The sequence below is a fragment of the Meles meles genome, chromosome X (genome assembly GCF_922984935.1).
Source record: "Meles meles chromosome X, mMelMel3.1 paternal haplotype, whole genome shotgun sequence".
NCBI lineage: Eukaryota > Metazoa > Chordata > Mammalia > Carnivora > Mustelidae > Meles > Meles meles.
In genome coordinates, this window is record NC_060087.1 from 38,991,627 (window position 1) to 39,014,872 (window position 23,246).

At 46.2% G+C, this 23,246-nt stretch overlaps 1 protein-coding gene across 1 annotated transcript in view; it reads right to left on the reverse strand.

Annotated features, from left to right (window-relative positions):
* Positions 1–20,244, reverse strand: part of MAOB (monoamine oxidase B) — a 108,786-nt gene extending 88,542 nt beyond the window's left edge. Inside the window, exon 1 of the mRNA XM_045995287.1 lies at positions 20,084–20,244. Coding sequence (XP_045851243.1) covers positions 20,084–20,129 — 46 coding nt within the window. The 5' untranslated portion in view covers positions 20,130–20,244. The remainder of the gene's footprint in view (positions 1–20,083) is intronic.
* Between the last annotated feature and the right edge of the window lie 3,002 nt (positions 20,245–23,246).

A 23,246-nucleotide genomic window follows, 5' to 3' on the forward strand; every position in this document is an offset into this window, starting at 1 on the left:
CCTCAGATAAGTGCTGAGGACCCGGATGTCGAAAACGGGACACGAAAACTCAGGGCAAGTTAGGACACCCCCCTTAATGAAAAAGATAATTTCCTACAACTAGGTGGTTTAATAACTGTAGGATGGGTTGAGTAGACACCCATCATAAAAATCGTATTAAAGTGATTCCGAAGAGGTGGGTAACACAGAAAGATACAAATGCAATTTAAAACCAAAGTTGTGGGGCGCCTGGGTGGCTCAGTGGGTTAAAGCCTCTGCCTTCGGCTCAGGTCATGATCCCAGGATCCTGGGTTCGAGCCCCGCATCGGGCTCTCTGCGCGGCAGGGAGCCTGCTTCCTCCTCTCTCTCTGTCTGCCTCTCTGCCTGCTTGTGATCTCTGTCTGTCAAATAAATAAATAAAATCTTTAAAAACAAAAAAACCCAAAGTTGCTCACATAGTTCTTAAGGAAAGAGTCAATAAACAAATTAACACTGACTGTGAATCCATCAGGTAGAAGCACCATCCAAAGTGGTGTGGGAGACAGAGTGCCTGCCTTCCTGGGCCTTACAGTTGGGAGGACAGAAAAGGTGTAAAACCAGATGCCAGGAGCACAGGAGAGTGAGAGAGAGCACAGGAGTTGTGCGGGGGAAGGGGAGAGGGCAGAGGGAGAAGGAGACACCCCACTGAGCAGGGACACTGATGTGGGGCTCCATCTCAGGACCCCAGGATCATGACCTGAGTCAAAGGCAGACGCTTAACCGATGGAGCCACCCAGGCGTCCCCAAAAATGAGTTTTAAAGTAAGTTCTGAAAGATGGTCAAGAGTCACCAAAGTGGCCAGTGCGGGGAGCCTGAGGTGGATTATTCGAGGACTTGCCACACGTGGGCTGGTGTGGTTGCAGAGCCAAGAGAAGACACTGGTGGCCGATGATGTTTCTGAGGTGGGCAGGGGTCAGGCCTCTGGTGTCCGCGCCACAGCCATCATTCTGGACTTAATCCTGGAAGCCACTAAAGGGTCTGAACCAGAGGAGGAGTTCATGAGATTTATATTTTAGAAAGACAGCCCTGCCAGGAGAACAGTCTGGAAGGATATATGCCAAAATATTAGTTAAGAGTCACCTCAGGAGAGTTAGGATGGGGCAAAGGCCAACGGATAATTAGCTTTGTCTCTGAACAACTTCATTTGCCTCGCTTCTGGCCATAAACACTTTTTGTGGCTTAAAAATATTAAGAGTTGAATTTTTTTTCCTCATTAAAACCAAATTATTCTTCCTTTAGTATAAGAATGGATTGGGTAGATACACCCTGAAGACATTTTGCTAAGTGAAATGAGCCAGATGTAAAAGGACAAATACTGTATGATTCCATTCATATGAAGTTCCCCAAGTAGGCAAATTCGGGGAGCAGGGGGGCAGAAAGCAGAATGAGGGCTGCCAGGGGTTAAGGAGAGCAAGGAATGGGGAATCTATGTTTAATGGGGACAGGACATCAGTTTAGGGTGATGACAAAAATTCTGGGGAGGGATGGCAGTGATGGCTGTACAACAGTGTGGATGTCCTTAATGTGGCTGAACACATCACCTTAAGAACCTTAAGATACGGGATCGAGCCCCATATCAGGCTCCTTGCTCAGCAGGGAGCCTGCTTCTCTCTCTCCCTCTGCCTCTCTCCCTGCTTGTGCTCTCTCTCTCTCCCCACCCCTCTCTCTCAAATAAATAAACAAAATCTTAAAAAAGAAAAGAAAAGAAATGATATCTTCAAATGTCCAGTTAATACAGAGCATGAGAAGCTGAAAAATCTTTCCTTAGATTGTGGGCACTACTCTGGAAAACACTATTAGTTGAATAAGCGTTTATGGGGGCCAAATACCCTGAATCATTCTGTACCACAAAGCTCAGATACCAGAGACGTAGCAAACGATATCCAACCAGACAAATAACAGTGTGAGAGAAATATAAGTTCTCAACCTGTGTTTTGTTTCCGTTCCTCATCTCTTTCCGACCTTTCACTTAATGTAAAATCACACAGATCGAAAGACTGCACATATCACCTTATAAGAAGCATGGATTTGTTGAGAACGAAAAATCTAATATTGATTTTCTCATGTGCGCAAGAATTACACGCAACCAAGGACCTTGAGAAATACCGGTCAAATATTATTACTACGCTTTGCATCTGTGTTTTTTGTTTGTTCTTCGCCCATACCTGCAATTATTTTAACAGCAATTGAATAAGCTCCCACTTTTGCAAGTTATTTGCAGATGTCCCTTCTCATCATCACTATAGCTTTCCTTATATTTGAAAAATATTAAAAACTGATGCCAAGAGTTTGTATATAGAACGTGTGGTTTGAGGACAGGCTTAAATTCTAAGTGCTCACATTTTTTTTTCAAGCCCTGATTTCAAAGAAAAAAGATACAAACATCTTAGCCCTCACATATATATCTTCACCGGAAACTTAAATTCACTAATGCTTTTAATTTTAAAGATTGGTTTTAAACTTATTCCCCAGCAATCTTGAAACCTGCAAATTCCTTCCAAAAAAATTCATCCAGAAGGAAGGGAACAAGACTTAAAGGCCGGTTTCCTGAAACATACCTTTAAAAGAACACGGGAGGAGAAAAAAAAAAGTTTGGTCATTTTCACCAGCTTTTCAGAGTTTTTGTTCACCAACTAAAACGCAGGAATAAAGCAACCCCAAGTCCCAGACGATTTTTCTTCTGCCCACACACTGTTTTTGCTTGCCGCGCCCCACCTACGAGTCATCTTAACCTCTTTGTACTTTTTCCCATTTCTCAGACCTGTCTGCTGGAAGCTCAATATTGCGGACCGGCAGACTGATTTATTTACAGAAAACTCATTTTCACCTTGGACACATTCTCCACGATAACAGAGAGAAAGGAACAAGAGGAGAAAAGCAGATCACAGGCAGTGTACTTTGGATGTTCTGCGTTTTATCAACTAAGACCATGTGATTTCCTTTCAGACTCTGACCACAGCTGTGTGCAGCCCGATTTCCGACGAAATAAAAGGCATGTATGATATTTCACCCCTCAAGAGGCCAAAAAGATCATACCACCTATGAGTAAGCCTGAAAAAAATTAGCAGATGACACAGCACCTGGAAACCAAGACCAGAGTCATCTCAGCATCCATTCTGACTTTGGCCCAAAGGTGAGCTCTGTAAAGGTGCACAGGAGGCATCCTTTATCTAAAAAGGACTTTTTTTTTTTTTGGTATGCACAAGCCAACAATGAAAAGGCACAGGAAATGTAATTTCACCTCATTTCTTGCGTATGTGCGTATGTTTAAGCTGGAACGCTTTCTTTTTTTTTTTTTTAAGATTTTATTTATTTATTTGACAGACAGAGATCACAAGCAGGCAGAGAGGCAGACAGAGAGAGAGGAGGAAGCAGGCTCCCTGCCCAGCAGAGAGCCCGATGTGGGGCTCGAACCCAGGATCCTGGGATCATGACCTGAGCTGAAGGCAGAGGCTTTAACCCACTGAGCCACCCAGGCGCCCCTGGAACGCTTTCTTGATGTTCATTCCTGGCATCTAGCACGTAAAATGCACTCGTTCATGTTTTCTAGATGAAAGGCTAACAACAGGTACACAGAAAGAGATCGGCCTGCTACCAGCCAAGATGTGAGGCAAACAGCAATATATAAGGGGCTGCATCACAGGATTAGAAACTAGCCTACGGAAGCACCTGGGTGGCTCAGTGGTTAAAGCTTCTGCCTTCGGCTCAGGTCATGATCTCAGAGTCTTGGGATCGAGCCTCGCATCGGGCTCTCTGCTCAGCTGGGAGCCTGCTTCCTCCTCTCTCTCTCTCTGCCTGCCTCTCTGCCTACTTGTGCTCTGTCTGTCAAATAAATAAATAAAATCTTAAAAAAAAAAAAGAAACTAGCCTACGATTTCCTTTTACAGATCTCTCCATAAGTAAGGTGTTTTGTCTTTTTCAATCAGAGAACAAAATCCTCAAAGTGTTAATATCATCTTCATACTAACCGTCTAGCTCTATAAAGTTTGGCTTGGTGGGGCATGGGAAGAACAGAATCTTTATCTCTCTCTCTCTCTCCTCTTAAATCATCTGTTCAAGTGCACAGAGGATAGAACTTTGGACGTGCCAACTCAAAACATTATAACTCATTTAAATGCTATCAGCGGTCATTTCCAAGAAGTATAGTCAAAAGGTTACCTGTCAAAATCCTACAACACACGCCTTCACGATCACGATCTTTCTAGTTCATTTGTCAGATCCCTCTATTAACGAATGTCCTTTGACCAAAGCCTGCCAACCTGTTAACCTCGCCACTCAAACGCTACCGACCAGCTCCCTCACTTTCTCCCTCAACCGTCTTGGATTCTGTTGCCCATGTTTACAACCACTTTTAGTATCTTCAATTCCCTGTGAGAAATCCTATGGGAAGTTGCATAAAAGAGTAGCAGGATTATGGGAAGAAGAGGGGTACGCACCAACAATACTATTTTGCTAAGAACCCAGAATCTAGGGGCGCCTGGGGGGGCTTGGTCATTAAGCATCTGCCTTCAGCTCAGGTCATGATCCCAGGGTCCTGGGATCGAGCCCCGCATTGGGCTGCCTGTTCAGTAGGGCGCCTGCTTCTCCTTCTCCCACTCCCCCTGCTTGTGTACCCCCACCCCCCCATCAAATAAATAGATAAAATCTTTAAAAAAAAAACCCAGAATCTGTGCTGGACCCAAAATGGTAGCCTGGGATAGATGGACAGTCCACGACCTTGTATGTCTAGTCCTCACAGATTATGGTTGTTTGTTCCTTATTTATCCCTTGGCTACACTGCCACAGATGTTTCCAATAAGGGAAGACAACTATGTTTGTAACAATTCCAGATAAGAGGTCATGAATCTCAGCTGTAAATCAGCCCAGAGTGTTAAGAGCATTAGATCCCCTGGAGTTTGTTTGGGTCAACGTAAAGGTCACCCTCCACCCTGTTCTGGGGGCACAGGGCACCTAAAAGATCCAGAACTGATGGGGCTCAGCACTCTCCCCGGGCCTCTGCCTCCAACTGACACAAACTTCATGGTTAGAAAGTCTTGCGATGGACAGAACGAAAATACGTCCAGCTCTTGTCTGTCTAGGTTAGGGTCCACGGCCGGCAGCCTCTGAGGCAGATCTACACATAGGAGCTTCATCAGGGTTCGACAGGGGTCAAGAAGTAAGGGGAGCAGGACAGAGGGCTGAACTGAGATGCACAGGTCTCAGTCAATCCCATCAGAGTTGTCCTGAAGTGAGGCAAGGGGGCCAGGCCTCTGTATCCCTGTATCTGTTGCAGGGCACCCCCAAAGGAAGGGGTATGCTCTTGGGTGAGTCGGCTTCCCTCAGTCAAGGGCAATTTCCACACAGGGACTCCACAGTGAACCAACAGGCGGCCAGCCCCCTCAGCAGGTGGGGGAATAACTGCCCTAAAGGGGGCTTAGGCAGCCAAATGTCCTCCACCACGCTGCCATTTTAGGGCCATCAACAAGAAGAGCGAAACTGAAATTTCAATGGCCCGTGTATATTAGAGCACAGATTTAAATTTCAACCACTTAGAGCTATATTTTAAGGAAAAATATTTGAATTGGCCAATTAACTCTCCAATAAATCCTCTCACTAAATATTTGTTCAGGTTCTTTGAGGCCCTGAGGTGACGCTTTCATCCTCCTCTCCTCTCTGGAGATAAACCTATCTTTCTCAGCACCCCCCCGCCAGCATTCACCTGTGTGGGGCTGTATGTGTCTTCCTCTGCTTGGCATACCCCTCGAAGATGGAAACCTGTATTACCCATCTGTCTATTCCCATGCCAGCCCAATGCTTGGTAAATACCGCATTCGATAAGCATTTATTGAATAAATGAATTCATCAAGGTATGAACAAATTTGACTTCTTTTTCTCCCTGGCAGAAACAATAGGATGGGAAAACACATCTGATGAAATGAGGAGCTCGTGTGTGTGTACACCTTTGTACTTATCATCACTGCTTAACAAGGGCTGTTTGATTTTGACTAACTGGCAGAGCCTGAAAGGGCTATTCTGAAACAGTCAGCTGTGTCTTACAGGACTTCCAAATAAACTAAAATCTAGCACAGATCAGAATGCAAACTAGAAAGGACATTAAAATGTAAAACACGAAACAGCTGTGTGATCCTCTTATAAAAAACTGGACAAAGGCTATACCCGTGTCTTATCTAGATGGGTAAAAATAATCATAGAAAACGATTTGTTACAGGGCTGTTTCCTTTTCTGCACTGAAGCACAAGAGAATGATCTAATTAGTGATGTCAAACTTCTAGATGCATGGGATAAATAGTGTCCAAAAAACTGGGACGTACTATAAAAAATATAATAATGGTGGGCATAAAGCACTCATTGCAAAAAGCAGTTGCAGAGAGCAAAATTTACTTGCCACTACTGAAATTTTACAAATCTGAAGACATTTGTACTTTCTAGTCCCTACATCTTCATTAAGTGACAACTACGAACTGGGGAAGGGCCATGGCTTTCTCTGTATTGTGCTGGAGTGGGGAGGATTGTTGGTTGCCTATTGAAGTAACTAAGAAACCCATTATTACAATTCCACCCTAAAGTAAACTGGTAAAATTTTCTTGGGAATGACAATTTTGCAATAATTGTTAAAGGCCCTCAAAGGATCCCCATCATTTATTTCTAGAAACTTCCTAGAAAAATAATCAGAATTATGCACAATGGTTTAGGTATAAAGATGTTCATAATAGCATTGTTTGAAATAGCAGAAGTTTGGAAATGCAAATCCTCAGCAATAGGACAGTTGTGTAAATAAATACAATCCTATGAAGAAATATAATAAAGTTACCAAGATCTTATGGGGAAAGAGCAGTTAAGACATGATTAAGCAGTGGTGTTATTATTTACTAAAAAACAAACAAATCCAATAGGTGACATAAAAAAAAATATATATATAGGTGGCGTTAGTTAACAGTGGTGTTTCTGGTGGGGATCAATTATGGGTGATTTTCATTTTCCTTTTGTCCTTTTCTGCAATTTATAGATGTTCATAGTAAATACGTACTATTTCTATAATTTGTGTTATTAAAAAATGTTCCCATGTCACCAAAAAAATTCCTTAATCTATAAATCACCAAGAAAAAAATGTGATTTCATCCTTCCTTTTTTTCCTTTTTTTGTGTTTCCTTTTGTTGTTGTTTTTTTTTAAGGATAGGGAATGTGCCCTCATGCTTGAGTGGGGGGGAGGAGAAGAGGAAGGGGGAGAGATAAAGTCTTCTTTTTTTAAGATTTATTTATTTAAGAAAGAGAGACTGTGTGCATGTGCAAGCAGGAGGAGGGGCAGAGGGAGAGGGAGACAAGCAGACTCCCTGCTGAGTGGGGCTCAATCTCAGGACCCTGGCATTATGATCTGAGCCAGAATTAAGAGTCATGCTCAACTGACTGAGCTACCATCCTGGCATCCCTGTGATTTCATCTTTCATTTACATCAATAGCCTTTCTTCTTAAAATTTTTGAGGGAGGGGTTCCTGGATGATTCAGTTGGTTAAGTGTCTGCCTTCGACTCAGGTCATGATCCCAGAGTCCTGGGATCGAGCCCCGCACCATGCTCCCTGCTCAGCGGGGAGTTTGCTTCTCCCTCTGCCCCTTACCCCACTCTCATGCTCTCTCTCTCTCAAATAAATAAATGAAATCTTTAAAAAAAAATTAAAAACATTTTTGAGGGTGTTCTGGTTATTAAATTGTTTGCTTATTAATTCTTTACTTTATCTTAAATCATACAAAAAAGGGGCCCTCTTGAATAACAAAAACTTTCCCCAAGAGCTCGCTGTTTTAATGTAGAAAACTGAAAAACAACCCAAAGCAGCAAGATGGAATTAAAGACAAAATTATAAAGACATAGTTAAAGACAGAAACACAACTGGAATCACAGGAATAAAAAAGTAGCTTCGTGGGACGCCTGGGTGGCTCAGTCAGTTAAGCCACTGCCTTCAGGTCAGGTCATGATCCCAGGGTCCTGGGATCGAGTCCTGCATCAGGCTCCTTGCTTGGCAGGGAGCCTGCTCTTTCTCTGCCTCTGCCTGCCATTCTGCCTGCTTATGCGCACGCGCTCTCTCTCTCTCTGATGAATAAATAAATAAAATCTAAAAAAAAAAAAAAAGTAGCTCCAACTCCAAAGCATGAGGTCAAGATTCCAAATTTAACATCAAAGAATTATTGGAAATGTTTGAGCTGTAAACCAAAAGGGGAGTGGTTATTCACTCTGGCAGGACAGCAAATCAAATTAAGGACCTAGCAGGACACCTTCCTAATTGTGCAATTCTGATAAATGTTGAAGAGGAGGATGTGGCCAGAGTAAAAAATGTCCTACGGAGGAGATGACGAACATCATCAGGTCAAGAGCTTAACCTTCTGACGTAACGTGGAAATTAACTAGAACATGCCACTTACGATACCATTAAACAGGGACTATGGTAACATCACTAACATTTGAAAGGTCATTCCTACCTGAAGGTACTTTCTGATTTTGCCCTTTCTCTCACAAAACAGTAGGTTTCAGTGACAACCTTGACATAACAAATAGGATGAACTATTCACTTTGTGTTTGAGACTGCCTAAGACGTGTATTTGTTACTGAGTAAGCTGGGTCACAGCCCTTGGGCAGAAAATTCTTTAATTTTTTTTTGAAAAAGAGGGAAATTTTAAATGGAGTCACGTCCTTCAATTCCAGTTATAAAACCTCTGAGGGAAAACATGAATTACTATTTTTGTAAAACTTCCTTTCTAGGTAAGCTTTCAGCAAAACAGAAGAAAGCAAAATGCCTCTGAAGACCTCCTTCCATCCTTGCCTCCCCTCTCCCACTTTCTCTTGCAACTAGCCTTGAGAGCCGGGATAACCCAATTCATTATCAGCAGCTGGTCACCTCTCAAGCTAGTCCAGAATTTTTACCCATTTCCTGACTTCTCTGGCTTCTTGGTTGCCCTCTTCCCCTATCAGGCATATAATGGCCCACCTTACCTTCATAGCAAAAATTTGCCATGGCTCCCTATTTCCAACCACAGAAAAACCTATCTATTTACTTGCTGGTTTTTTTTTTTTTAAGATTTTATTTTAAAGTAATCTCTACACCCAACGCAGGGCTTGAGCACACAACCTCAAAATCAAAAGTCGCATTCTCTACCCACTGAACCAGTCATGGGCACCATCACTTGGCTTTTCAATGTCTCACTGTTTGATCCTGCCCCCCTACTAACTTTATTACCCACATCTCCTCATCCTATTACTCTTGCCTTGCTGGGCTTTCTACCTTCCTATGAATAGAAATATTAGCTGTTAACTGGAACCTATGGCCCTGTGATTTAATTTATTCCTGCGACCTTTAAAACCTTTCTCTTTATGTCTTCCCACCCAAACCTTGACTGTTCCCATTCCATTCCCTTAATGACACCTTCTGCAACCCCTTGGGTCTTCAGTGATTTCTATCTATCTAACTTAGCCCTTGCGTTCCACAGTAAGGAGCTCACTTACAGATTATTCTTATTTTTATTTTTATTTTTATGTTCAATTAGCCAACACACAGTATAACATCATTACTTGATGCAGAGTTCGATGATTCATTAGTGGCAGAACACTGGGGGCTATACACAACTTACGCATTATTTTTAGTCATGCCTTATTGCTGTGTCTCCAGCTGTATTTTAAGTGTCCTGCGGGTAAGAACTTGGTCTTACCCTCTTTCTGTACTTCCGTTCAGGAAATAAACTCATGGTAGCTTTTAAAAACGTGGCCCACTGGGACTTGGTTTTCTATAGTTTCTTTGTTTACGGAGTTAATTGAGGTAGCTAAAGATGGATCCATTCTGAGAACATGAAAATAGAAAGTAGAAACTGTGCTTGCGAAATAGTAGTGATTTTTGCCTTCTACCCAGCACCATTCAGTCAGGTTCTTATTCAGAACTCTCCATAAAGTGGGGGATTCATCCCCCAGGACAGTAATTGTATTCAAAAGAAGCGGCTGTGAGGCCTGGGCTCAGCACTTTGGCCTCTCTTGGTCTGCTTTTCCTGGGACAGAAAACCAGGTATTCTCCCCAGGAGGTGAAACCTCATTAAAATGCTTCCATGTTCAGTCACCAATGATTTTATTAAAACAAATATATATATTTTTTAGCTTGTAAGAAATTTATAGAACTTGGATGTTCCTAATCACAATGGAATTTTATACCACTAATGCCCCCTCTCTTTTTTTTTTTCCATTTTATTTATTTTTTCAGCGTAACAGTATTCATTCTTTTGGCACAACACCCAGTGCTCCATGCAAAACGTGCCCTCCCCATTACCCACCACCTGTTCCCCCAACCTCCCACCCCTGACCCTTCAAAACCCTCAGGTTGTTTTTCAGAGTCCATAGTCTCTTATGGTTCGCCTCGCCTCCCCAATGTCCATAGCCCGCTCCCCCTCTCCCAATCCCACCTCCCCCCAGCAACCCCCAGTTTGTTTTGTGAGATTAAGAGTCATTTATGGTTTGTCTCCCTCCCAATCCCATCTTGTTTCATTTATTCTTCTCCTATCCCCCTACCCCCCCATGTTGCTTCTCCATGTCCTCATATCAGGGAGATCATATGATAGTTATCTTTCTCCGATTGACTTATTTCACTAAGCATGATACGCTCTAGCTCCATCCACGTCGTCGCAAATGGCAAGATTTCATTTCTTTTGATGGCTGCATAGTATTCCATTGTGTATATATACCACATCTTCTTTATCCATTCATCTGTTGATGGACATCTAGGTTCTTTCCATAGTCTGGCTATTGTAGACATTGCTGCTATAAACATTCGGGTACACGTGCCCCTTCGGATCACTATGTTTGTATCTTTAGGGTAAATACCCAGTAGTGCAATTGCTGGGTCATAGGGTAGTTCTATTTTCAACATTTTGAGGAACCTCCATGCTGTTTTCCAGAGTGGTTGCACCAGCTTGCATTCCCACCAACAGTGGAGGAGGGTTCCCCTTTCTCCACATCCTCTCCAGCATCTGTCATTTCCTGACTTGTTAATTTTAGCCATTCTGACTGGTGTGAGGTGATATCTCATTGTGGTTTTGATTTGTATTTCCCTGATGCCGAGTGACGTGGAGCACTTTTTCATGTGTCTGTTGGCCATCTGGATGTCTTCTTTGCAGAAATGTCTGTTCATGTCCTCTGCCCATTTCTTGATCGGATTGTTTGTTCTTTGGGTGTTGAGTTTGCTAAGTTCCTTATAGATTTTGGATACTAGCCCTTTATCTGATATGTCGTTTGCAAATATCTTCTCCCATTCTGTCAGTTGTCTTTTGGTTTTGTTAACTGTTTCCTTTGCTGTGCAAAAGCTTTTGATCTTGATGAAATCCCAATAGTTCATTTTTGCCCTTGCTTCCCTTGCCTTTGCCGTTGTTCCTAGGAAGATGTTGCTACGTAATGCCCCCTCTCTTAAGGCAAATAATTACTTTTATGCAGGGACATTACTAAAAGCTAACCTTAACAAACTTGAGGCCCTTCCAAATTGGCAATGTTGCACGTTTAACCTGAGCGAATCTCCAAAGCACTCTGGGGCACCTGGGTGGCTCAGTTGGTTAATCATCTGCCTTTGGCTCAGGTCATGATCCCAGGGTGATGCAGCCCCGCATCAGTCTCCCTGCTCAGTGGGGTAATGTTTCTCCCTCTGCTCCTCCCCCTTCCCCTGCTCCTGCTCTTTCTCTCATACTCATGCACGTGTGTGCGTTCTCTCTCAAATAAAATAAAATCTTTTAAAAAATATATCTCCAAAGCATTCTGCTATGGAGATAAAAACAGTCATTCTGAAGACAGCCTCTCAATTTGGTTCATTTTGGGACTTAGAAGAGTATGTGATCTTGTATATACCCAGGATCCCCTCAGTTAATACTGCCCGTCATTGAGGCACCTGGGTAGCTCACTGGGTTAAGCATCTGACTCTTGGTTTCAACTCAGGTAGTGATCTGAGTGTCCTGGGATCAAGCCCAGCAACCAGCTCGGCGCTCAGCACAAAGTCTGAGGTGGAATCTTCTAGACTCTTTCCCTCTCCCTCTGCTTCTCCCCTGCTCCCTGCTCGTGTTCTCGCTCTCTCTCCCTCCCTAAAATAAATAAAATCTCTTAAAAAAAAATACCGCCCGTTGACTTGTAAAAATGGCAGAGTTAACACTGACTGACCCTTCCAGGAGTTATTCCCAGGGCCCTCACTCCACTTTATAAACAAGGATCTGGAGTCTCTGGGGAAGTAGGTAATAACCCAAGCTACATGGTTAGGGACAGAGGGAGGATTTGAACCTAAGCCCTATGCCCCCAGAGTCCTTGCATTTAACTTCTGGGTTACCCTGCTTCCTCGAGAAGGTGAAAGGTTTACTCCATTTTCTTCTGTAGGTTTCTAGCTGTGGAGTGTACCTTCTCTGGGTCCAAAGCTTGGGAGGACCCATGAGCCTGAGAGAGGGATTCTACCAACGTGATTCCATTTCGGGGAGCTAGAGCGGACATACTTCCTTGCTAAATACCAAAGATGGGAACATAAACCACACAAAGTGCTGGATTTTGAGCAGCCTATGGTCAGATGAGGGGTCACAGATGCTTACACAGGTCAGTGAAATTAAAACTTATCATATCATTTCATTTCAACTCACCACCTGAGTTGAAACCAAGAGTCATTAAATCCAAAGATGAACCTGTTTAGTGGTAGTTCTGATACAGGGTCACCGACAACTGTACACATTTCATTTGTCCCAGGGGCTGAATGACATCTGCCATTAGACTATGGTCTTGTCACCTGTAATAATTTAATGGTCCCTCATCTTTTTTTTTTTTAATTTTTTAGAGCGAGAGAGAAAGCATGAGTGGGGGTGGGGGGTGGATTGGGCAGAGGGAGAGTAAGAGAGAGAATCTTAAGCAGGCTCCACACGGAGCACAGAGCCCGACACGGGACTCGATCTTACCAGCCTGAGATCATGACCCAAGCCAAAATCGAGTGAGACACATAACCAACTGAACCACCCAGGTGCCCCAAGAGTCACTAATTTTAAATGTTACTCAAACTGTGGAAGTACAAATTCCATATTCATCAGTCATGCACATATGCATATAAAGTGTGAGTGTTGACAGGCATAAAGAAAGGTACTAGCATATTCAAACTTGGCAATGACATACTAGTTTATCATTACGGATATCTGGAGAAGTAACAGTTGGCCTGAAAACAGTTTCTGAGCTTTACTGTGTCAAAGGAACATGGGAAGCGGGAGTCGGGTCCAAAATGGTAGAGAAATAGGTTAAAACTAAATGAGCTCTTCACGTTCATAGGATAAATTTGACCAGAGGGACTATCCCAGTGTCCTGGGATCGAGCCCAGCGTCAGGCTCCCTGCTTGCAGGGAACCTGCTTCTCCCTCTCCTCCCTGCTCATGCTCTCTTTCTACCTCTCTCTCTCTCTCTCTCAAATAAATAAATAAATAAATAAGTAAAATCTTTTTTAAAAATGCAGGAGGGGCACCTGGGTAGCTCGGTTAAGGTGCTGCCTTCGGCTCAGGTCATGATCCCGGGGTCCTGGGATTTGATCCCGGGATCCTGGGATTGAACCCCACATTGGGCTCCCTGCTTAGCGGGGAGCCTGCTTCTCCCTCTCCCTCTGCTTGCCTCTCCCCTTGCCTGTGCACGCACTCTCTCTCTCTTTCACTCTGTCAAGTAAATAAAATCTTTTTAAAAAAATGCAGGAATTGCTGAAGCAGCTGATTTTCAGTTACAAGCTGTAGTGTTTTAAAACCAATTTGGATGACCTTCGTTATCGGCCGCATTGCTAAAATCCTCTCGATGTGCGTGTCTCTGCAACCACAAGAGCATGAAAAAATGATGTGGAAACACATCCCAAGTTCATGTTACACAGGAAGTGGACTGCTCTGATGATGGGCGAAGGTTAACAGACCAGAACTAGCTGCTTCTGCAAGGGCATTTTTCACCCGGCAGCGGAAGAAATCAAACAAGGAAACAAATGTCGAACTGAACAACAGGGGGCTGATCTTAACATCAACGTCCGCAGGGCACCGAATGCATGAGAAGTGTTCATAAAACAGAAATGCATTCTGCAGTCAGAACTTCTCACGCTTTTCCCTCTTCAATATCTTTTCAAAGTAATTAGAGTTTAAACTTTTTCTTCAAATTTTGTTGCTGGCTTTCTTATATCATCTGTGTGAGTAAATCATATACAAGCCAAGAAAGTAGGGCGGGGAGGCAGCATCCCTAGACGGGATGATAGTCCATGAATTTGTGAGTGTGCGTGTGCGTGTGCGTGACTGCACGCCCAGCCGCTAACCGTTTCCTCAACCCGAAGTTTGACAGCGGAGTCAGCTGGCACGGTGCCATTTCAGACCCATCTGTGGTCAGTGGCCATTTGACAGCCTGATGAACAATAGTAGCCAGTGTCCACTGTGTGCTTGCCAGATGCCAAGCCCTGTGCCTGCATTTTCTCATTTAATCCTGTCCACCGCTTTGCGAAGGGGATACCATTCTTATCCCTCTCTTCTGGATGAGAAAACCAACACCTGGGAAGGTTACCGATGCCTCTCAAGGGAGCACAGCTAATTCGTGGTGGAACCAAGGCGGACGCCGCGCTCTTAACCTTAGGCTCTAGCACTGCCTGTAGAACAAGGGCGGGTTGGGGGGGGTGGGTGGGCTAGACCTCAGCGTCCTGCCAGATGCAAAGGAAATTGCCGCCACGGATAATGGCCAAGCCGAGCCTGAAACCTGGAGGATACAGAAGGATTTAGAAATGCGCTTCTCATGGCACCTGGCTCTGCCCACGTGGCCCATCCGGCAGGCCCCTCCCACCGATGTGCCCCATGTACTAGAATCAAGCAGGAGGTACAAGGCTCTGGTGTTCTTAACCCTCACACAGCTGCTGGAAAAAGTCAAGCTCCTAACGCCTTGCCTGGCATGAGGATGGCACTCGGAATGCCAGCTCTTTGTTATAATTATTTTCTAAAGATTTTTTTTATTTATTTGTCAGAGAGAGTGAGCACAGGAAGACAGAGTGGCAGGCAGAGGCAGAGGGAGAAGCAGACTCCCTGCTGAGCAAGAAGCCCGTTGTGGGACTCGATCCCAGGACACTGGGCTCATGATCTGAGCCGAAGGCAGCCGCTTAACCCACTGAGCCACCCAGGCGTCCCAACCCGATGCAGGGCTCGATCCCAGGACTCTGGGATCATGACTTGAGCCGAAGGCAGAGGCTTTAACCCACTGAGCCACCCAGGCGTCCCAACCCGATGCAGGGCTCGATCCCAGGACTCTGGGATCATGACTTGAGCCGAAGGCAGAGGCTTTAACCCACTGAGCCACCCAGGCGCCCCTTATTTATTATTAAGAAGCAATTAATCCTTCCGTGAATCCATAGTATTTGCATGTATTATTCATACACTTGTGATTATAAGGGTGACAGGAGTCAGGTGGCTGGAAATGAGGCCCGGGTCAGAATCTGAATAAGAGCCAGGATAGGCAGCGGCTGGTACCCAGATCTGGGGCTGCCAAAGTCTCTCCTGATGACGAATACAGAGAGCCCAGAGCCCAACATGAGCCTGAGCTCTGGAGGCCCCTCACTGGAGGGAGTAAAGGCATGGGGTGGGGCAGGAGGGCACTGAAATCAAGCAGGTCCCTCCTGATGCCCGCCCCTGCTGCCATCTTATAAAAGCCGCACGGCAGGAAAAATTATTAGTGTGTGAGAAGGAGGAAGTGATCACACTGAAATGCCTGCTTCTCCTCCCACAGACTGAAAAATCCTAGCAGCTCATCAAGGATCTATTTTCCAAAAAGCATAAACTGAAGCCATAATGGCCAGCAGGTACATTCTTTTGAATCCTAGCAACAGCCTCCTCTTACCGATAAAGGCATTAAGAGTCTGATGTAGATTAGGTCGCGGAAGAGCAGGAGGACTTTTATGGTGACGCAGTAAGGAAGGATAGGAAATACGATCCATAATGGGTCTGTTTGACCCTAAAGTGTCTATTGTTTTCACACTGCCATACTGGCTTTCTCTCTGGAGCCTTTCTCTGACAGGGATCAACAGTTTGCTAAGTACTTCTAGATCATTACTACTTTTCAGAACATTCAGAACGGTTCTAGGAGCCCAGTGATGTCCTCCACCTTTCTTCATCAAAGGCGAAGATGAAGTTTTACCATTAACACACATGCCGCATCTGCCTACTGCGTCCCTCAACTTATGATCCCCCGTGGGTCATCTCTGACAGTCCCTGCCCAGGCCGGGCCCACCATTCCATAGCAGGCTTGCTCTCCTGGCCCACAAAGATCACCAGCCAGGCTGGCTCCAACCATCGCAGGATCTCAGCCGAGTACCAACCAACCTCAGATAGCTGAATCTCCTCTCTCAAGCCTGGCAAAGACATCCTCCTTTCTGCTTCGAACTTCCTTTATTTTTTTTTTTCCAGCTTTTATTTTGAGGATTGAGCAAGAGCCACTCCAGAATGGCAAAAGAAAAGTTTCCATGGCTTCACCAACCCAAACACTGAAACTAAGACTCAGAACAAGACACAGTATGCTGCCCTCCAGCTCCATGTGGGAAACGCTGTTATTCTGTCAAAACTCCAGAGATCACGTGCCCCTTGGGCAAAGGAGATCTCAGGAGGTGTGCCTTTCTAGGCCACACACGTTTCTCAAGAAGCTAGTCCACAATCGCCTTGGAGTTTTTCACACATCAAAAAATAAAGTTGCATATTAACCAGCTGCCTCTCCCATACATCTGTGTTTATCCTAAAGGGAGCAATTAAAACTTGCTGATGGCTTAAAAAACTATCAGAGAGCTAGCAAAAAGTCCCAAGTTTAATAATTAACACATTTTAAAACCCAGCGTCAAATTCAGGCATTTCTAAACATACATCACTGTGGCAGTCACCTACTAATTCTAAAATTCTGATTTGATCCCTTCTCCCGCCCTCCCATGTGATTTGGTGGAAAATGCAAAAAGGTTTGGTAGTCAGTGAATGTGAGTTTCATGTGAGTTTGGGGGCCAATCAATTGCTGTTTTGTCCTGTAAAGTTAAAGGTCCCCTCTCTGGGCTCCAGGGGCTCACGGCCCCAGTGAAAGGGAAAGTGAGCCATTACAAACTCCTGGAAAGGAACAAGGGGGCAGAGGAGAGTAAAACAGAGGCATCTAATCCAATCTGGGAGGATTCAGGAGGGCAGTCCTGGGAGATGATATCTCAGCCAGGATGTGAGGTTAACTGTCTTTCAGCATCTGTTTCCTCCTCAAACTACAGAGAATGACTGAAACGCTCCTCCCTTCCACCCCCACCCCACTTCCAGCCTGTCCTGGACTTCCTCCCTTTTCTCTCTTGGTTCCATTCATTTCATTTGCTTCAGTGGTTTCAGTTAAAACTTCACCGCCGTGCTCATCAGTGAGCCCAACTTCTTCCCTGCATCCCACCTGCTAGACATCTCTCCCCAGTGTCCTCCGGGCCCCTCTGAAACCTGCTCTTCCCCTTCACACCCCTCTTCTTGCTAATACCATATCCCTCTCACTTGACACACATCGCTCTGTGAATGAAAAACCCTCAGTGGTCATTCATTGATCACACAAAGAACTAAACTTGCGGGTTTGAGGTATCAGCCTCCCCACAATTCATCCCACCAGACCCCACCCCCGCAACTCTCCACACTGAAGTTCTCAAGGCTTCCCAAGCACGCTACCATGTTCTTTCACATATTTGTGATTTTATATAGCCGTTCCTTAGCTCAAACTGCTTTCTGCCGCTAGTGGTCAGCTGAACCCTTATTCATCCTTTAAGGCCTGCTTCAAATGTCACCTCCTCTGTCAAGTCTGCCCGGATTTTTCTCCGGCAGAATTTGACATTCTCTCCAATCACCTTCTCGGGGACTTTGTGCCTGCAGCACTGAAGCCTCTTATCAGAGGTCATGAGTATTCACTGATCAGAACACGTTTCTCACGTGTCTCCCACGTTAGCTACTGAATGCCCCTGGGGCAACACTCCTGTCTTTTGCTCCTTGCTGGATAGGATGTGGAACAAGAAGTAAGAAGTCACTGCATGAATGAATAATGAATTACTGAATGGATTCCTCTTGTGGCATGTACCATTTCGACCCTGTATTCTCTTCGTTTGGGTATCTCATCTCCCTTCCTAGACGGACAAGTCTTCCAGGGCAAAAGCAATGTAATCCATTCTTGCGAAGACCCTGTAATCTAGCTATGACTAATTGGCGTTGCCCTAGCGTAGCAGATAAAGCCACTGATAAAGCAGATAAAGCAGATAAAGTAAGTCCTTGGAGCCCTGCTTTCTTGGTTTCAAGAATAATGCCTATTCCATGCACTGTTCTTAAGAAAATGCAGATCTATTCACCTGTCCCCTCTTTTGAGAGTTTGAGGGTGAAGGCAGAGATTCACCACTGCTTGCAAAAAGAGCCAAACCCTTGTCTACTCTTCCCGAATGAGTCCAACATGACTAATCTGAGTGATCTTGAAGGTCTGGAGTATGAATCAGAAAGGGCAAAATAAGGGGGGAGGCGTGGAATAGAAAAATCTGAATCCATTATACGTGGGGCAAAAACAGGACTTCGGGGGGCCTGGCAAGAAAACCTTCAGCTTCTGTAAGATGGGATGTTATGCAAGGTGGCAACTAAAAAGCACGAATAATATTTTCTAAAGCACCTAGGTAGATATGCTTTTAAAGTCCATGTTCCTAGAGGAGAAAAGATGCCAAAAATACTGAAGGGAAACAATCGATATAGCCTTGGCCCACCTTAGCATGCCACTGTGCCTAGGCATCTGTGGGCCCGCGGCACCCGACACAATGCCTGGCATGAGTGAGTTCAGGAGGGCCCCACAAACAGAAGTGGTAGCCTGAGATCTGACCCAGAGTTTGAGGAGGGGTAGAGTGGAGGGAGCAGCATGGGACCAGAATCAGCACCCAGCATCCAAGGCCTTGGTTTATTCACCAGGTACCTCTATCCTGCCCACACCCGGGGAGCAAGGGCCAAGCCTGCTCCTGAGACCTGGCCAGGGCAAATGTTGGCCAACACATCCATGGTTTGGGGAAGTGTCCTAATTACTTCGCAGTCACCAGGAGACCCTGGGGTCTGGGCCAAATTATCTGCACGGGTCTGTTAGGCTGTTCTAGGAGTACAGCTTATTCCCAGTAACCCCACCCCATATAGTCTACCCTCCTCAGAAGGTGAGTTTCCCCACTGACCCCATCCCTCCCTCTGGCTTTTGTGCATTGTCGCATCCCCGAGTCTGAGCGGGTGGTATCTGTCTCCAAGCCTCCATACAGGCTAGGCCAGAGTCAAATTTCTCCATTTCAGCCCTGTTGGAATTGTTCACCCAGCTTCTTAATCCTGCTCTGGGGGCGGGGGGGGGGGGGGGAGGTGGTGAAAGGAGAGCTCTTTGCCCAAAAGTCCCGGATGCCCCATGGAGACCCATGACAACCAGAGAAGCACAAAGAAGCAGGCTCAGGACCATTTTGGTTTGTTTTGTTTTGTTGTTTTTTGGGGGTTTTGACAATCGCTCACCCCAGGGTCCAACGTCTGCTTTTGAAACCAGGAGCTGTTCAAGCACGTTTGCCAACGACCAAGAACTGCAACACGTTGTGGCGCACGCCTGCTTCCAGCGAAGGCGCAGAGCGCCCGGGTCAGGTTGGAGCAAAGGATTGACCTTTGCTTGTAAAAAGTGACGGCCCTTGGCGTCGCCCCCTATTAGAAATCTCTCATCTGCCGGCCCCCTTTCTCCTCGCCTCTAAAATCCCCCCAAGCGCAGGCCTGGCAGCCTTTGCAGGGAGAAGTTCAAAGCCTGGCCCCAGCCTTTCCACAGACTTCCAGCCTCCGCTTCTATCTGGGACCGCACCATAGCCCGCCGGCGAGGGAGGATCGTGCGCGGCGCCCGGGACCCACGAAATGCCCGCCAGGGCGCGGAGAGTCTTGAGGTGGGGGTCCGGGACCAGCCTCCGCCCCAAGGCCCTAGGCCCTCGGCCTTCAGCCGCCCGCGCGCCACCCCCGCCCCCCAGGCGGCCACCTGTCCGGGCGCGGGAGGAAGGAGGGCCGCCGCCGCGACTGACCTGAGATGCCGCCCCCCACCACGACCACGTCGCATTTGCGGCTCATGGTGCTCGCCCCGCTCCGGGCCTCCCGGGTGCCCGCTGCTCGGCAGTCTGGGTCTCGGCCCCCGCCCGCCACGCTGCTACCCCAGCGCACTAGCGCCGCCGCACAGCGACTATATCGCCCGCCCCGGGCCCCGCCGCCGAGCCCCGCCCCCGCCCGCAGCTCCACCGCCCAGACCTGGGGAGGGCGGGCGCCAGGGGCGGAGAGATCACCTGGTGCCTGCACGTGGGACGGGGGGGGGGGGTGCGCGGGGACCTCCCAGGGAGCTCTCAGCCCCCAGCCTCCTGCACAGTCTTTATTTCCCCATTGGCCTCGCTAGTGTGCTTTGGAGCTCCGGGGGTGGGGTGGGGTGGGGGGCGCTGGGAGGGTGGCCCGTGGGGACGGCTTCCTCCAACCCCCTACCTGGTCCCCCTAATAGAGCAATACAAATAATAGCAGGTATTCACTGAGCGCTTTCCAAATCCCAGGCACCACATTAAGCGCTTTATGTGCGTGATTCCGGTTAAGCCTTCCAACAACCCATTTTACAGATGAGGACGGCGAGATAAAAGCAGTGAGGAGCGAAGGCAAGGTTTAAAAAAAAAAAAAGCCAGAAGGAAAAAAAGTAAAAGGCGCGGTGGTTCGGAGACCCACTTTGATCCACCGCGTGGTGCTATCACTATCCCGGGAAGAATTCCCAGCCCCTCTCATCGTGCTTCCTGTTACCCACCTTCCCCTACCCCTCACCCCTGCCCTCATGTCTGCAATGAACTCAGCACGAGTGAAGCAGCGAGCAGCTTTATTTGTGGCCCTAGGATGTGGATCTGGGGACCTTGGCTTTGCCAAATATAGGGATGATTCGACAATATTACATGTGTTTAAGCTGAGATGGCCCAAGAAAACAGAGGTGTATTTTTTCAGGAGACTTGGGAAGTAACCTTTCAAAAAGTGGAAAGGAGCAATGTACGGTGGCTTTTCAGGAAATAATTGTGTGAAGTGCTTCTGTTAAGGGTAGGGGAGCTGTGGGACTGGAGGTGGGAAGGGGAAGGGGAAGGGGGGGCTGGCTTCAGGTCTGGTGATCTCTGAGGCAAACCTCCACCTCATCCCACCCCAGTCTGTGTATCCACCTGCTACCAAAGACTAGAAGATGGGTTGGGCAAGTCACCTATGGCAGAAGTCTTGATCCTGTTCTGACCTGATTTCTAGAAACCCTCATCTCTCCTGCTTTGGTATAAAGCAACTCCTGGGCCTGAACATGGGTTCCCCACTGCCCCACCCTGATGACAACGGGTAATGAATGCCAGTGCTGTTGGGCCATGAACCACCCACCTTGGGCACATTGTCCTCTATTCCAGGCCTCTACTCTCTGATGATTCCAGAACCAGCTCCACACTCCAGAGCACCTGACCTATCTCAAAGTGGTTCTAAGGGGAAGAGGTTCGGTCGTTAGACAAGAATTTATGGGATATTTACCTGCTCTGCCAAGGCCTGAGGCAGGGATAAACAAGAGAAGATCTGCCCCTACCTTCTGCCCTCTCGGGGCTCACACGCCATCAGAGAAGACCTCCAGGAAGAGTAATCACAGGTGTGACTTTGAATACTGCTCTGGAACACTTAGCAGGGCTAGATAACCTAGCCCAGGCAATCATGGAGGACTTCCAGGAGGAAATGGCTTTACTGCTGTGACTCGAAGGACTAACAGGGGTGAATCATCTATTGAAGTTGACCACACCAGGGAGAGTGGAGACCAGAGCAGTGGGAGGACTGGACACAGCCCAGTGTCCGAAGCCCATCTTTGACCACCTTTCGGACTTATTACACATACGACAAAATTAATGGTGAAAAATAAGAAAGGAATGGTTAAAAATTAACAACAAATGAAATGATAGGAAGCACCATCTAATTTTGTGCCTGTTTGAGTCTTCTCTTCCCAAGTCGATAATAAATTCCTGCAGAAAGAGAGATTTTACATTCTCCTTTATTCATCCATCCAAGAATGATTTATTGAGCACCAAGTCTGTGTCAGGCGCTAGGCTCATCAACGGAAGGACGCCGTTAGAAATAAGAAATGATGCTAATCGTCGAAAAGACAACCATGAAACCGGACGATTTTAATGAACCCAAATCGTGCTACAATGGAGTCGAGTTCAACACCTCAACCCAAGAAGCACATAGGAATGTCGCTGGCTCCAAGCAGTGTTTATTTGCCTTTCCAACTTGATGATATCCATGTTTCGTCCATTAAAAGGAACTTACTTTCCTTTCATTTTTTTTATTAGAAGACTGCCAAAGAGATAAAATGTCCTTATTACTTCTTTCTTGCTGTCCAGCTTTTCATTAACGGATATTTCGGTGAGCTTCTTATGATGCCACAGGAGGTTTCAATAAAGCAGCAGGCTGTGCAGAACAGAGTCACCAGATATTATCTGAGTTGTACATTTCACTGGTTTTGAACACTGGAAGTTTGACAAGGGTTAGAAAATTTGTTTTAAAATGAGATCTAGAGCATACGGGTTTCTTTTTCCCAACTTCTTCGTTACTCTTTTTAAAAACATAAACCCAGGGATCAAATGATGGCAGCCAGGACAGCTCTTTGACCATGGTTAAATTGCAATTTTAACAATTTAGCAATTGTTAAATGTTATAGGGCCTCTGGGTCTGCCCAGTGAGGTAACCGACATCAGCTTGGATCTTAATCAGAGAGCACCCAAATCCCCTCCTTGGGGACAATGAGAAGGCAAGAGGCAGCCTTTCAACAGGCCAAGACCTTGCTTTTGACCTCAACAACTGTTTGGTGGGGAGTGGCATCCTCAAGCAGCCCAAGACTTCGACTGAAGTTGGAGCCTTTCCCTAGATATTGAGATTGAAGCTAGAGATCCACCTCAAGGTATGGAGGCTGGTTTAAAATGCCAAAGGAAAGACCTGTCCCAGGGCCAGCGGATCGGTCAGGAACCGGCTTGAGTAGAGTTCATGGGGAACAAGCCAGGTGACAGGTGGATGCTCACGACTTGCCTTGACAGGCCAACAGCTTTGAGGATGTGCTAAGCTGGCTTATCGAGTCAAGGTTGAAATGGAAGGGAAATGAATCTTCCCGCCCAAAGAATATCTCTACAAATCATAATAGGGCTCCTAAACCCTTTG